This window comes from Mauremys reevesii, linkage group 1, assembly GCF_016161935.1.
Source record: "Mauremys reevesii isolate NIE-2019 linkage group 1, ASM1616193v1, whole genome shotgun sequence".
Lineage (NCBI taxonomy): Eukaryota > Metazoa > Chordata > Testudines > Geoemydidae > Mauremys > Mauremys reevesii.
Genome location: NC_052623.1, coordinates 168133915 through 168149097, shown reverse-complemented (window position 1 = coordinate 168149097; position 15183 = coordinate 168133915). Strand labels below are relative to the sequence as shown.

At 39.0% G+C, this 15183-nt stretch overlaps 1 protein-coding gene across 1 annotated transcript in view; it reads left to right on the top strand.

Moving 5' to 3' along the window:
• The window catches only part of SON (SON DNA and RNA binding protein), a 60687-nt gene that overhangs the window by 43175 nt on the left and 2329 nt on the right, over positions 1–15183 (top strand). Inside the window, exons 9-12 of the mRNA XM_039488250.1 lie at positions 15–131; positions 9032–9179; positions 13199–13267; positions 13371–13486. Of these exons, the coding sequence (XP_039344184.1) occupies positions 15–131; positions 9032–9179; positions 13199–13267; positions 13371–13486 (450 nt within the window). The remainder of the gene's footprint in view (positions 1–14; positions 132–9031; positions 9180–13198; positions 13268–13370; positions 13487–15183) is intronic.

The window sequence follows — 15183 nt, the reverse complement described above, 5'->3', positions numbered from 1 at the left end:
GATTTATCTTGTAGATTGATGCTTGGGCGCAGTCAAACTCTCTGCCGGGCCAATTCACAGGAAGCACTGGAGCACAGATTTTGTCCTCAGATGAGTTGTCCAACAGCGGTCCCCAAGCCTGGATTAGAAAGGTAGATGATATGCAGACAAATATGTCCAAATATCAAATGATAAATAACATTGAAATTATTGGAAGATACAAAAAATGGCACACTAAATTGTTAACAGTCTACTACAATGTACTTGGAAAATATACTATACCTTTAACTGAATTAATTTACTATATGCGTTCAATCTTGGCATAATAACAATGCATATCTATCTAGCTATGCGTTAAGGTGTTCATCTGGACAGGTTTTCTGATGCCTAAAGAGCTTGATAAGTGCATTATGGAAATTTAAATAAAGTGTGGCTGGTATTTGAAATAGATTGGTTCACACATTCTATTACTGTTGATGTGCTGAAATGACATCCATAGTCTTGGGTATTGTTGCAGTGGTAGGTCCTCAATTAAGCTAATCCGTTTGGAATGTACTGGTCAGGGCCTGATCCTGATGTAATTGAATTCAGTGGAGTTTTGGCATTGTCTTCAATGGGAACAGGATCAGCACTTCTGTCCCAAGATGAATTGTTCTGTTTGGATTAGTTCCATCCATTTGCTTTCTTGCTTCTGTTTGCATTATATAACACCATTTCTGCAAGCCAAATATTTTGAAATATTCAAATAGAGGTTGCAACTGGTTTATTGATCTAGTATCATCAAGCATCTAGATATTTGTTAATAAGAGAGATAACAGCCTATTAGCTGAGCAAAATGTGTCGTACAATTTTATGTTTTTGTAAATTTGTTAATATTTTATATTTCGTCTTTGAAAATCAATGTTGAATGAGTTCTGTTTCAGTGAATAAAACTGGGGAATCTATGAGATTTCCATTTTTACAGGCAAATAATCATGAGTAACAGCACTCGCTCTGGCAAAGGTTGCAGCAGCTGAGTTTGTTACAAGACTGATTTTGCTCATTCTTCTACAATCCACAAAAAAGTTATAGGATTCTCAAAACTAGTAAGTTAGGTTTGAAGCTTAGGCAGAAATTTGACATGAACTGAACAAGAGGTCTTGAATCATGACACTCTAAAAATAGAAAGTGTTCACTAAAGTTCAAAACTCTAACCTCCTCTCTCTCTCCCCCCCCTCCTCCCCCAACATGCTTTGATTTAAGACAATAGACAGGAAAGATATACTTGTTAGATGGAAAATTTTCTGGGATCTTGATGAGATCTAGGGCTGAGGACCAACGATTACTTTGTGAAAGTCTTAATTTAAAAAGTTATTTTGAATTTGTAACGTTGCTTCAGAGTATCAGCTCCAGTGGTTAAAAATAGAGTCTTTACCTTTTTCCTGGCAGAGAGAGACTTCAAAATGAAAACCACTCAGCAGAGAGGCTTATCAGTGAGGAGAAAAGGAGAACTTTTCCACTAAAAGGCTTGTGAAAGAGGCCAGTAAGCCTTCCTAAGGCACTCTGGGGTTCTCTCTTCCTGCAAACCCTCAGGAGATTCCCAAGACAAGGCAGGAGAATGCCCCTTTGATCTCCTCTTTCCCAGGCCCCTCTGTTTTCATCCATCTCTCCTTCTTTGACATTCTTTGATGGTCTTCTGTGGCTTGCAGTTGCAGGACTGTCCTTTAACAAAATACATGGAGTGGAGAAGGCAGGTGTGTTTTCCCTCTGCCTTTTTCTCCTGCACTCCTGAGCTGCTTCTGAGCATGTCATCCCTCTCAAAAAATATTCATGTCTATGTGGGGAGAAACATGTAGAGAACTGACCTCTGGCTTGAGAACGCGGGTATTACCAGAAACAGAAAGCTCCAGATGGGGATGTGGTGTTCAGCAGCGAATGTAGGAGGAGTAGGCAGGGAGAAGCACTAGCACTTCTATCCTTTCTCTGACCAATAGACATCCTGTGGTTTGCAGCAGCAGAACTCTTCTCTGGCAGACCAGGAGAATCCATTGGGTGGAGAAGTCAGGGAAGTACTTTTGCTTCCCCCACACTTTCTCCTGCATAGTTGAACTGTTCCTCAGCTTGACCTCTTTGCTCCTTTCAGCTTCCCCATTCCCCATGTACGGCCACCAAAATTCTGGCGTTAACAGGTGACCACAATCACAAACCCAATCTAAAGGGCTTTGGGGGCCCACACAAGTCTCTTAAAGCTTGCAGGAATTGTGGGACTATTGACGAGTCTCACAAAGCTTACTTAGAGGGTTGATTAACTTTACAAGGTGAACCTCAGCTCTGTGGATGAGATGGGAAAATTTCACACAAAAGGCAAAGCAGGCACACAGTGTTTCGAGTGCATATTATCTTTCAGGAACGGTAGTTTTAAAAAAATGAACAAACTAGTAAATGCAGAGTTCAGGTTGCATTTCTCAGGCAATGCGCCTGAACTACCTTAACTCTGCTCTTGTAGTGATGCCCTGAGAAATTAAACTCATGCTCCGTTATCCATCATACCAAAATGTTAAATTTCAGTTAGTAACCACAAAAAGTGGAGTGTCTTATTCATAGCTGTGTAATGGTACTGCTGCTTTATGGCTGTCCTTACAGTCATACACAGCAGGCACAAAGAAGTGTTAGAAATTTCTGTTACAAATAGCATATTGAAAGCAATCATGCCTGCCTTTACTAAGGGCCCTGCCCGGTAAGGAGCTGGAGGCATGCAGCACTTTGCAGAATCAAAAGTGTCAGTAGAGACAGAGTTAGAGTGTCTCCATATGCAGACATCACACTTAATATGACAGGTATGTATGAAACAGATTATAAAACCAATGTGTGGTGTACATTTTTGATCCTCTAAATGCAAAGATGATGATAGGCATATCTATGAGGCAAGCTAAGTTAGTTGGGGTTGCTTGTTTGAGAAATGCAACCTTAACGCTGCATATCCTGGGTTTCTAAGATTTGGGCTTCCAAAAATTTAATTAGTATTTTTGGAAGGTAATATGTAGTGAAACTGCTATGTACCTGCAACCTTAACTTCACCTTAATAAAATTTTGTGTGGCATGTAAGTTCATTTACTTAAAACGGTTAATATGGCAGATCGAATAACTGTGGCATTTCAACTAGCAGTGTTTTTATTTTCTTTAGTTTTAGCAATGTGACTGATTCATCATGTTTGGACATTGGGTTGTTGAACAATATTCTCAAAAGAACAACATTCTGTAGGTTTCATTTTATCCCATTGATACAATTGTGACAAATATTTTTTCTGAAAAGTGGTTTTCTGTTTATCATCAATGATGTAATCAGTTCACAAATGTGGAAATTATTAACCTATTACATATAGTATGTATAGGATAAATTCTCTCTGGAGGCTGACGACTTGAAACAAAAGAAAACAAAACAAAGCAGAATGTTGCTGTACAAAATATCATTTGAGGGGAAGTAGGTAAAATATTTTGGTCAAGCAAGTTCTTTTGAGGCTTACTCTTGTTTAGACTTTCCCAAAGCCACCAGTTGCTTCTAGACCAATAAACTCTACCACGTTTATTATACAACAAATAATTTTTTTCCCTAAAACTAGGTGGTTTTTTGGTTTGTGTTTTGTTAACTGGGTTCTTTTTTTATAACACATTGCACAGTGTAATGGCTTTTTTGTTGATTTGTGCTATCAGGGTAAAACAAGGCATTTTCAGGGCTGTTATAAAGCTATATTTAGGGCTAGACATTTTGAAGAGGTAAAATCCTGTCTTCCACATTCCCTTGTGCTCACCACAAGTGAGTATAACTCCCTCCGCCAGTAGATGGAGTCAAGAAAAAACAAAACTCTTGTGATATCACTTCCTCTTGAATGGAGAGTTGTCTGGCCGTCGCTGATCTTACAAGAAGTGGAGGCCTTTCAAGTTATCACGTGCTCATCACCTTCAGGCTTGTCTGCTACAGTGTGCTATGCTTGGGGATGAAAGTAAAGGCTGCTCTGATGTGGCTTATGCTCCGTGGGCTCCCTGTCCAGTACTGAATCCATTTCAAGTCCCTGGATTTAATTTTCAAAGGTCTCCGAATGGACTGGCTCTGAGGCTTCAGAGACTTCCTTTCTCTTTGGCCCACCACAACAGCTATGATCTGCAGAAATCCTGGAGGAGACAGTGCTCAGAGTTTTTAGGAGGAAGGGGATAAGGTTTCCTTTGTGGTGGGCTCTTTACAATGGAGTTTTCTTTCAACATAAATCACTGTAATCAGTACCTTCCTGGTGGATTGGAAAACTCGTATCTTTGCAGAAGTCTTCCCAGGATAACAGTTCTAAGGGATGATACAGCATCACTTCCCGAAGATACACAATCAAAAATATTCTAAAGCTTTATATTCTGTACAATCTAAAATCAAACCAAAAAGCCCACCAACAAAACTAAGCACTCAATAATAGCATCGTACAAACAGGGGTGGCGAATAGTCTTTCAGACTCAAAGGTGCTTTTCAGAATTTTGTTGGTACCTCTTTGGATGAATGTGAACATAGAGGCCTTTTGCTCCAGAGTCCAGGATTCATTGGCCCTGTGAGCGGGTGTTAACTCTCGCTTGTAGGAGTTTGACCTGCTGTATATCTACCCTATATGTCTCACCATAGTCAGTCCTTCAGAAGAACATCCTGGTATTTCTGGACTGGCTCAGGAGGTGGTAGCACCGTAGCTGGCTGGATCTCTTCTGTGATCACCCATTATGTCTCACTGTGGGTACAGTTCAGCATGGAGAATCTCTTGTTCTTGAGTTGGACCTGCATGAAGAGGGATTTATCTGAACCGCTTGATAAGTGTTCAGAAACAGATTAGGGCATATTTCATGCTTGATGCAAGGCCAGAAGATTTAAGTCCAGTTACTAGTGACATTTCTTTCTGTTTTTGAAAGGCCTGGAATATTGGCTTTCGGGGTCCATGCCACTGTAATACTAAGAGGCAAAGTTAGAGCATTCTTCTATGATGCAGTGTTGAAGGTAATGCTTTTTAGGACAGCTGACAAGCTAAAATTGAGATTTATTTTTTTCTCTGTCCCCATAATATCTGTATTTAGTGCCAAACGCCCTCTCACATGCACCGTTAAAGAGGGGTGAACATTTCTTTTCAGTTTGCTTTTTTGTTAGGAGAGAACGAGTGCTGTAAGTCCTTCTGGCAGTATTCCCTGGATTAATTTTTCATCAGGACAAGGTGATAATTAAGCTTGCTCTCAATTTCCTTCCAAGTTGGTTTTTTCCATCCACAAGGCTGTTCCTTCTCCTTATTCTGACTGGCCCCGTGAAACACTCACTGTGAAGAGGGCTTTGTGTATCTTAGATATCTAGTGGTTAGAAAGTCAGATCAGTTGTGGTGGCGGTGGTGGTGGTTTGGAGAGTCCCAGCCATAAAAGGCATAGCAATCTGCAAGCTTCAGCGTCTTGTGTGAGAGGAACCATTGACCAGGATAAAGCAGCTTTGTTTTCTGTGAAGACCTATTCCTTCAACATCATGTCTACCTCACTGACAGGAGAGGATGGGATTCTTCCCCTCCAGAACTGTGTAGAAAGCAGCCGGTTAAGCATATTTATATGCCATCTCAAATCATTGTGGACTTGATGTTTTAGGCTTTGCTGCTGCCATTTTTGGTAGCCAGGTCCTGCTCACTGTAGTCCCTTACTCTATTTTTTTGTAAGGTACTCACCTTTTTTCTTGTTATTGACGTTCCCACTTATCTGGGCTTTGTTGGCATACCATAAAGCTGTAATTTTTTACCTGTTAGTGTGGTTTTTAAGTCCTCCTGTGCCAGCCCAGGTATCCCACGCTTGTTCTTATTTTGTTGTTGGAGTTGAAACTGTTCTGAAGTTATTTTCCTATTGTAGTTTTAATCATTAAGCATTCTAAATTATTTGAGCAGGATCTGCCAGCCAGCCTCCTTTATAGGAGAAGTGGTGTCACAAGAGCACTGCTCTTTGTTCGTCCCCATCTGCTGGTAGGAGGAGATGTACCCACTTATCTGGTCTGGCATAGGAGGGCTTGGAGATTAACAGGTGAGAAGTTGCCATTAAACTGTCATCTTGATGAGCAATTTCTCTTGTAATACAATTTGTGAATAGAGATTGGGTAAATGGGAAATATTTTTTAATCTGTTATGAAACTCATTTGACAATGATAATGAAAAGAATTAGGAACATAGGATTTACTGTACCTGATGATCCTATTGGACGGTCTAGTCTGGTATTCTGCCTGCCTAATTTTAAAATAAAAAGGAATTTGAATCTTTCACATGTCCTGCATCACTTGATTTTTTTTTATTTTTTTTTTAAAACACTTTCAAAGTTCATTACAAATATGGAGCTCTTACAAACAGAGTTAGTGTTATCTCTGTCTGGAGGGAAGGAAACTGAGACAAAGAGCTGAAGTGTCTTTTCCAACATCACACTGCAAATCGGTGGCAGAGTGGACTTGGAACTTAGTCATTTCAAGTACTTTGTTCAGTTTTCTAGACCATGCTGTTTCCTCTTAGTTCCATTAATTATCTAATTAAAAAAATTAACATTTTATAAATGTCCTTTTTCACATTTGCTTTAAAGTGCAGTTTCACTCTGAATGTAACTGTATAAATGGCATTGTATGGCTTCTTGTTTTTCTTTCATGATTTCTATTTCAATTAGCCTCCATTTATAAGTAAAAAGTTTTGTTTTGTTTTTCCTCTGACCTGCAATACTTGTTCTCTTTAACTGGAATGTGAGACAAGCTGAGCTCTTTATTTCTGGTAGTGATGTGTGAGAAACAAACTTTCTACAGCCTGCAAAGGGGTTGTGCAGGTGTAACTGTTTGCAGTGTAGTAAATGAAGCACAAGAAGGTATAGAATCCAGCTTTCATTCTTAATTGTGTTGGCTCTGTTGTGCTAACAAGAGTGAAAAGCAGTAAAACCATGGTCTGCCACTAAAATCAGCAGATAGCAATGCAAGATATGAATGCACAAGAAGCAGATCTGAGTAAGATAATGCCATGTTTACAGTAATTTTGAAGTACAATTGCACTTTAAAAGTTTAGAGAAAGTTAGATTTTTTTTCTAGGTTTAGGATTTGTTTAGGCTTTGATATTTTCTGTCTAAAGTTAATGCCTTCATTTTAAGCCACAAAATGGGTATATTTTGAGTCTTTTTTTCCAAAATTAATTTGAAAATGTAATGGGAAAGCTCCTATAACATGAAAGTGACCTCATCAAGAACTTGCTCCTACTCTGGTTTGTGAACTGAATACACGTTGGTGATAATGAAACAGATGTTGATGTTGAAAATTCTATCATTGCAAAGCAGGTACAAAAGAGGAATCGGAACCCTGGGTGACATTGACTGGGGTTTGTATCATACTCTGCATGGTTGACCTTTTCTTATGAGAGGTTCCTGGAAAAGACAGGGGAGGATGAAACCGGAAGTAAGTAAAAGCCATTCTAGGTGTATAGAATGAGGCAGTTGGTATCGAACATCAGCTAACTTGTCTCTGCGTACACGTAAACTGCATGGCCTGCACCGATCAAAAGTTGACTGGAGAGGTAAACTTAGCCTCTGTCTACCCTTCCTTCCATCAGAGCACCTTGTTGTTAAACTCAACATTCAGTTGCATGGTTTTGAGGGATTGGTTTTGTTGCTTTATATAGGTAAATATTTGGAAAACTATTCCTATTATACATGTTCAGGAATTTTTATGATTTAACTTCTTAACAACAGGAAATGTGGGGGGTTATGATGCATATGTCCTTGGTATGTGCCATAATTGCCTGTGTTGAGAGGCTAATAGTTTTTATTAAGAATATATATATTCTAAGTCTCCTGGAAAAGGAAAACTTCTAATTCTGCTTATATTTGAAACCAAGGAAATATCTGTCTTCGTCTCTTCAAATCTGGGAAATATTTAGTACGTCAAACACAGAAAAAAAAAAAATAAAGAAAAAAGTGTTCCGTGAACTTACCACTGTTTTGAAACATAGGTAAAGTTGCTACAAAAATACTAGGCGTTGTATCTATTACCTACTGTGTGAGAATAAGTGCGTTATCAATACCAATGTGTAAACTTGTATATTAAGTCAAGCAATTTGCTGCTGTGATGGAAATGACTGACTTACTTGGGTCAGCGGGTGGGGCAGAAGAGAGATGATAGTTCACAGAATAACCTGTGAACTTTCACCCCTCTATATGGAAACTTGTTTCAGGGTCAAATCCTTGTAGCTGCCTTCTTGCCACGGTCAATGCCAGCCCTACTATTCACAACACTGCGGCCATCGAGGCCTAGGTACGTAAACATTTAAGGAGTTTTTAAAGTTCTTTACAAGAAAACAGATTTTTAAAAGTTCTATTTGATAAGCTTACAACACTTAACAACTATTATGTAATGATGATTTGAGATGATGATATTACAATTACTGCTGCTGAACTGTGTGGCTAAGTACCTTATTTTTGTTCATTTGTTTTTAAAGAAACGCCTGTATCTGTTCTATGTGGATTTTCAGAGTAAAATGTGTGTCTGCAACTGCTGCGTAATAAAATGGGGAAGCATTATTCATATTTAAAATATGCCTAAACAGTATTTGAATGTCATTACTATATTTGCTTGTATTTTGTTCAATAACTAGGTACACTTGGCACAAATGTTGCTAGTTAAACAATTAACACTGCCTCCTTTCACAAGATAAGAAGAGATGCATTGGAACCAAAGTAATGTGTTTAAAAATAAACGTTGGTTATCATTTTATTACGTACACATGTTTGAAACAGGTCAATGTTCAAAATTGCCATTTTTGACTTAAAGGATCTCATTTAAAATTTTCTTAAGCTGTTTCTAGTTTGATATTTTGAACAAATTATGTGTCTAACTTGTATGTTGTGAACTCTGGATTATACAAGCCATGTAAATATATGTAAAGCTAAGGTGTATTCACTTGAATTGATCAATGAAAGGTTGTTAGGAACATTTTTGGAAGCTCCCAGTTATTTTTTTTAAATCAAGTGCTAACTTTAGGACTTGTTTTACTTTTCTTTCTTTGGATAGGATCAGTTCTTAAGAGCAGCCCCTGTAACTGGAGGAATGGGAGCCCAACTGATGAGAAAAATGGGCTGGAGAGAAGGAGAGGGACTAGGAAAAAACAGAGAAGGAACTGTGGAGCCTATCCTAGTGGATTTTAAGACAGATCGAAAAGGTAAACTCTTTCTTTGAACCTTTTAAAACGTTATAAAACTGATAATGGTTTTCTTTCTATTATAGCAAAGAATAGAACAATCTTAGTATGTGGAAATTATTTTCACTGTAATACGTATATTACTATAAAAATATTACAATAAAAATAGTCGTATTGATACTGGCCCCTTACGCCCTAGTCTACATGCATTTAGGCATGAGCTTAACTTTAAAGCCATCAATACTCTTACATAAGTCTATGGGGCTCCTCTTCCATTTAAAGTTAGGCCTGGTCTGGAGGGGGGGGGGGGGGCGATATAAGGTACGCAACTTCAGCTACGTGAATAGCGTAGCTGAAGTTGAAGTACCTTAGCTCGAATTACTTACCGGTCCTCACAGCGCGGGATCGACGTCCGCGGCTCCCCCATCGACTCCGATACTGTCACTCGCTCCGGTGGAGTTCTGGAGTCGACGGGAGCGCGTTCGGGGTTCGATATATCGCATCTCATACACGATATATCGAACTCCGAGAAATCGATTGCTACCCGCGGATCCGGCGGGTAGTGAAGACGTACCCTTAGACACGTGCATAAGCATGTCTGCAGGATCAGGACCCTATTGTGGCTTAAATGAGCTGCCCAGATTACACAATTGGGTATTTTGCATATATATGCAAACTCAACAGCATTTTTATTTTACAATGCATGCTGAGGTATGCAGTGATTCAGAAAGGAAGTTTTTAAGCACTTAAAGTTAAAATGTTTAAATGTGCTGCAAAATTCCAATTGACTTCAATAGAGCCTGGATTTCACCTGTATTGTTTCATAATGTGCACTGGTAAACCAGATTAACATTGGCTTGTAGTTTAAGTAGAAAACCAAATATTTACCAGTTGTTCCTTAACCTTTTTGAGCTTGTAATACATTACACAGATCACATTTAAGCTTACAGACATTTAAAGCAGAGTTCATTCAATCGTAGTTTCAGTCAGAAAAGAAACAAAGGACATAAACTTAAACTCTGTAGGCCTGATTTTCATAGGTGCTGTTAAGTCAGTGAAAACTGCAGATGCTAAAAACCAGACCCTGACTGTCCACATAGAGATTTCCCAGTAGTGGAATGCTCTCCAAGTACCAATCACACACTGAAAATAAGGTGTTATAGTCAAGATTGTAAAAATTGTCTGTGTGGAGTCAGGAAATGGAGACTCTGAGGAGTCTCACTCTTCTGTTTTACAAGTATAAGAATGAGATCCTGTCTAAAGTTTATAGCTCCTTTAGCAGTCTACACAATGGCTTTATAACTGAGTGATGAAACCGTCCAAAAATATAGAAAAGGAAGCCATGAAAACAAATATGAGTTTTACATACAAAGTGGCTTAACCTGCTTTTTACAACTATTCATTTATGTCAGACATCTTGCCAGATTGAAGCTAGAGAGAGAGAGTTTGGAGAAGAATTAGTTGACAGATGTTCCAGGAAGAAAACTTCCTTGTTGAGCTGCAGCACAGCCTTTTCAGCAGCTCTGTCCTGTAAAGCTCTCATTGCTGATAACAGTTGCTTAAGTTTTATGTGGGTAATGTCACAGGCAGCGGGGAAGAACTATATAGATCTATAAACTAAACTAAAATTCCTTCAAGGTCATTTCTCTTTTTCTGAGCAGCCTGCAGAAAGGGGTTATCTGATAGGCTCACAACCATGATTGGGAGTACTAACCTTATTGAGTGTCTGGGGATCTCTGTGTGGTATCTGATAACATTTCTTACATCTGTAGAGTTTGACATTCAATCCCAATGATTATTTATATAATCCTGAAGACCTGAACCAGGACCAGTGCCTTGTTGTGCTAAGCGCTGTACAGACAAATAGGCAGATATGTTCACTGCCCCAAAGAGCGCACTGTTTAGTAAGATGGCCAGAGAGGTGGAGAAGAAGAGTACAGCATACAAGCAAAGTTATTAGTAAGACTGCTGGCATCCATCTTAGTGAGGAGAGCTCTGACCATGCATCTTCCCTTTCTTGGTATAGGTTCACCGACAAATATTGATATCCTTGCAGTAATCCCTGAGTTGTTTTAATGTAATCCATTTTTTCCTGTTTTGAGTTATAGCAGATAGACGATCCTTTCCAACAGGCTCCCTAAAAAAATCAAACCCAGATTGATAGGGAGAAGCGCTAAAGTTTTGCCAAACCAAGATGTGTGCCTAATGTTAAGATCATGTACACTATAAAGAGGCAACTTGGGTTGTTAAAAATAGGTAGCTGAAGTGATTCTTGTACATGGAGAGGGCAATAAAGTGCATTGGAATGTACTGATGCTGTTGTTTATAAAATGCCAAATCTATGCCAAGTGCTGTGCAAACCAATATGAAGAAGATGGAAGGGAAGGGTTGAGGACAGCCTTGACCAATGCGTGTGTACTGCTGAAAGCCAGACTGGAACTTTATCTAGAAGGGGTTAGTGTTCTGGCTAGAAAATTTAAATGGACAAAGTAATTTTCTTCCCTTCTTATAAAAGAAAACAATTTTTGAAATCTTGTTTAAAGTTATTCGAAAATAGTGAGTGTTTTGACTTCTGGGAACATACATCCAGGGACAGTCAATTAACTTTGTTCAGTAAAAGCTATTTTGGGAAACAGCAGCAAAGTGTGAATCCAGAGCTTGCCAGCCTTTCCCTTGGCTCTGCACCAGACCCAGCTACTCTCAGGCATGGCCTGAACAACTTCCAGGCCTACAGCCACTAAGCTACTCTTTTGCTCTGCTGGCTGCCATTAAGCTGTGAGAGCTCCCTTCTCGGCAGCTGAAAGGTGTAAAAACACATTGCTTCAGTTAACAGTGGAAAGCAGAACATCTTCCCATTAGTTGGTACCTCTCAAGCTGCCAGATGTGAAACATAATGTGCTATATAGGATCCCTCCCTTCACTGTAACCTCAGTTTTGTAATTATTTCTGATGTAAATAATTTTTGACAGGAAAAAGGAAGAAACATCAGAGTTTGAATTTGGAGGTAACTTTAGGGCCATAATCCCTTAAAATAAACTGTTTGAAGTTCTGAGGGTGAAGGCGTGGTGGTAATGAGGAGGTTAGTTTAATTAAAAAAAAAAATGTCCCCTTTACTCCCTTCATTCCCCAAAGCCAGGAGAGGAATCAAGTGAAGGTAAGAAACAAGAAAAATAAAAAGAGAGGATTGAAGGAAAAGGAGTTCAGAGCCATTGTCGTTCAAATGTTTTATATTTACATGTATTTAAAAGTGTCACTCAAGAGGGAGTAAAGGCCTTTTTGAAAATAATGAGGGTAAAATGTTTTATTAAAGGAAAATAGTGGGTCACCACACACATTTCCTTATGCTATAGGCAGATTGTTTTATTTTACCCTTTTAAAATCTTGGGATTGGAAGGTTGGAGTGGAAGACATGGCTCATGAGAGGATGTCTTGTACAAAGTAATTAACAGAATGAAAGTTTGAGAGCTACTGCCTCAGAACTATACAGAATGTTTTTTTTAATCACCTACTTATTTTTTCCTTCCTCCTGAGAACAGAAAATTGCAGCAGGTTAGGTTTTCCATGACTTTCAATGGGTGGGACTTGTGCTTCTACATCACTTAAGCAATTTTGATAATCCCACCCTGTATTTCTGCTATAGGTTTGGTCTATACTGAAAAGTTATATCAGCTTTGCTCTGTCAGTTAGGGGTTTGGAAAAAAATCACACTTCTGATTGACAAAGCTACACTGACAAAACCCCATTGTAGATGCAGCTTTATCAACAGATGAGTGCTTCTGTTAAGGTAGCTAATGTCATTCAGGGAAGTGGTGTTCCTGCACTGACAGAAAAACTCCTTCTGCAGTGTAAACTGCATCTGCACTGGGGCCTATACCAGCATAGTCTCTATAATGTAGACACAGCCACAGACAATGCTTAAGGCTAAGATTTTGTCATTTTTATTTTTAATAAAAGTCACAGGTCATGGGCTCAACGCAAAAATCATGTTTATAGCAGTAGAAAGTAATACAAGATATAAACATGGTCCATATTTTGTTTAGGCCTTGTTGCGGTGGGAGAAAAGACACAAAAGAGATCGGGACATTTTAGTGTAATGAAGGATCTTTCAGGTAAGGCCTTTTTTAAACTCCTTTAAAATATCTAATTTAAGGTAACTTGTTTAGGAGTGACAGTGGAATTAATATAGAAATAAAATATGTTGATATATTTAAGGTAAACATCCAGTTTCTGCATTGATGGAGATATGTAATAAAAGAAGATGGTCACCACCTGTATTCGTATTGGTGGATGATAGTGGGCCTGATCATCGCAAACATTTTATCTTCAAGGTAAGCTTGAATTCCCTTTTCTGACATGTCTAGTACTCGGTTAGAAATGATAAATCTAGTATTATTTCATTTTTTTGTATTCTAGTAGTGCCCCCAATGTGCTGGGCACGGTCCAAACACCCAGGAATACAAAGTCCTTATTCTAAAGAGCTTACAATGTAACCCCAGAACTTGCAAACATTTATGCACGTTTGTAACTATGAAGAGGCCAGAAGCCATTCTTCCCACTACTTATTTAAATGAGTTAAACCAATTTGGGGTCAAATCCTACCTGCCATAGTCCCATGAATAAGCTTTAGTGGAACGGCCCTTGTGAATAAATTGAGCAGGATTTAACCCTTTTTTTATTCTTTAGTCAGTTTAGTCCAGCTTACTCTCTTTCCACACGAATCTTGCATTAATGTTTGCCACTGAAAATGACTGCTCTTCTGCTAAAGAACTGACAGAGAGAAATAGATCACAAAAACATATTAGTGACTTCTCCCCCTCGCTGGGAGAAAAATTCTCAAATGTTCTGGAAAAGATCACTGCTGTTTTACAGGAGTCCAGGCCATAACATCTTGTCCTATACTTGCTTTCAAAGGTTTGCATATAGAAAGAATACATTCAGGCATACACTTTTTCTACCTTAATGGTAGTTTCTTACCAATTATTTTAATTTATCAAGCTAAACCTGGACTCTATAAAGTATTAGGTTCAGAAATGTAGGTTTAAAATACTGCCTATCTGGCTCCTAAAATGGTCTTGGAATAAATTAGTAGTTTTAACAAAACAAGAGTTCTCGCGCTGCTCCATGAAGTTTGCTAAACACTGAGTCTGTTGTTGTCCCCAAGGAGCAGATTCCAGAACAGTGGGCCCACCACTGAGCATGCATTGCTGTTAATCCCAGGGTTCAGTCACAAGACGCAAAAGCAAACCAGCAGCCCACAACTGCCTGGAGGGGCTGAAGGGAGAAAGACAGTCGCTCGGCTACTATTAGGTTCCCACCTTAGTCTTATTTAATAGATCTTTATTAAATACATTAACTAGCAGCCTGACTTGCTTTGGAGCAGGGACTGGTTGTACAGTGCCTAGTACATTTGCACCCCATTCTTAGTTGTTCCTCAGGTACTACTGTAATAAACACGATTAATAATAGACATCAAATACTCATCCCCTTTGAGGCAAAAGCGGTTCCTTTCTGTATTGTGAGGGAGTTTCTGAGTCCTTTTCAAAGGTAGGCTCGAGTAGCGTTGGCTGATACGATGGTAAAAACACCAGAGCCCTGTGAGTGCAACAGCTTTCACTGGTGGAGCTGTAATAGTGCTAAATTACAACAGAAGTTTGCTATGTAGAATCCCATTTGCTGTTGGAGATGCAGCCACAGTGTACCTGGTATAACATGCTCTGCACAGAGGGTGGGGGGGGGGGGAGAGTTAGGTGGGGCAGGGTTTTTTAAAATACTTGGATCTTTGCATGCGATGTAGTTGTTGCCATGTCAGTCCCAGGATATTAGAGAGAGAAGGTAGGTGAGGTCATATTTTTTTTTTTAGACCTGAAGAGCTCTCAGCAACAGAAGTCGGTCTAATGAAAGGTATTAGTTGGCCCTTTGACATTTTTCTAATATGTTGTCTGTCAATGTCTTGTATATTTAGATGATAAGCTCTTTTGGGCAGGAACTCTTATTTTGTGTTTGCAGTGAGGCTCTGATCCTGAGT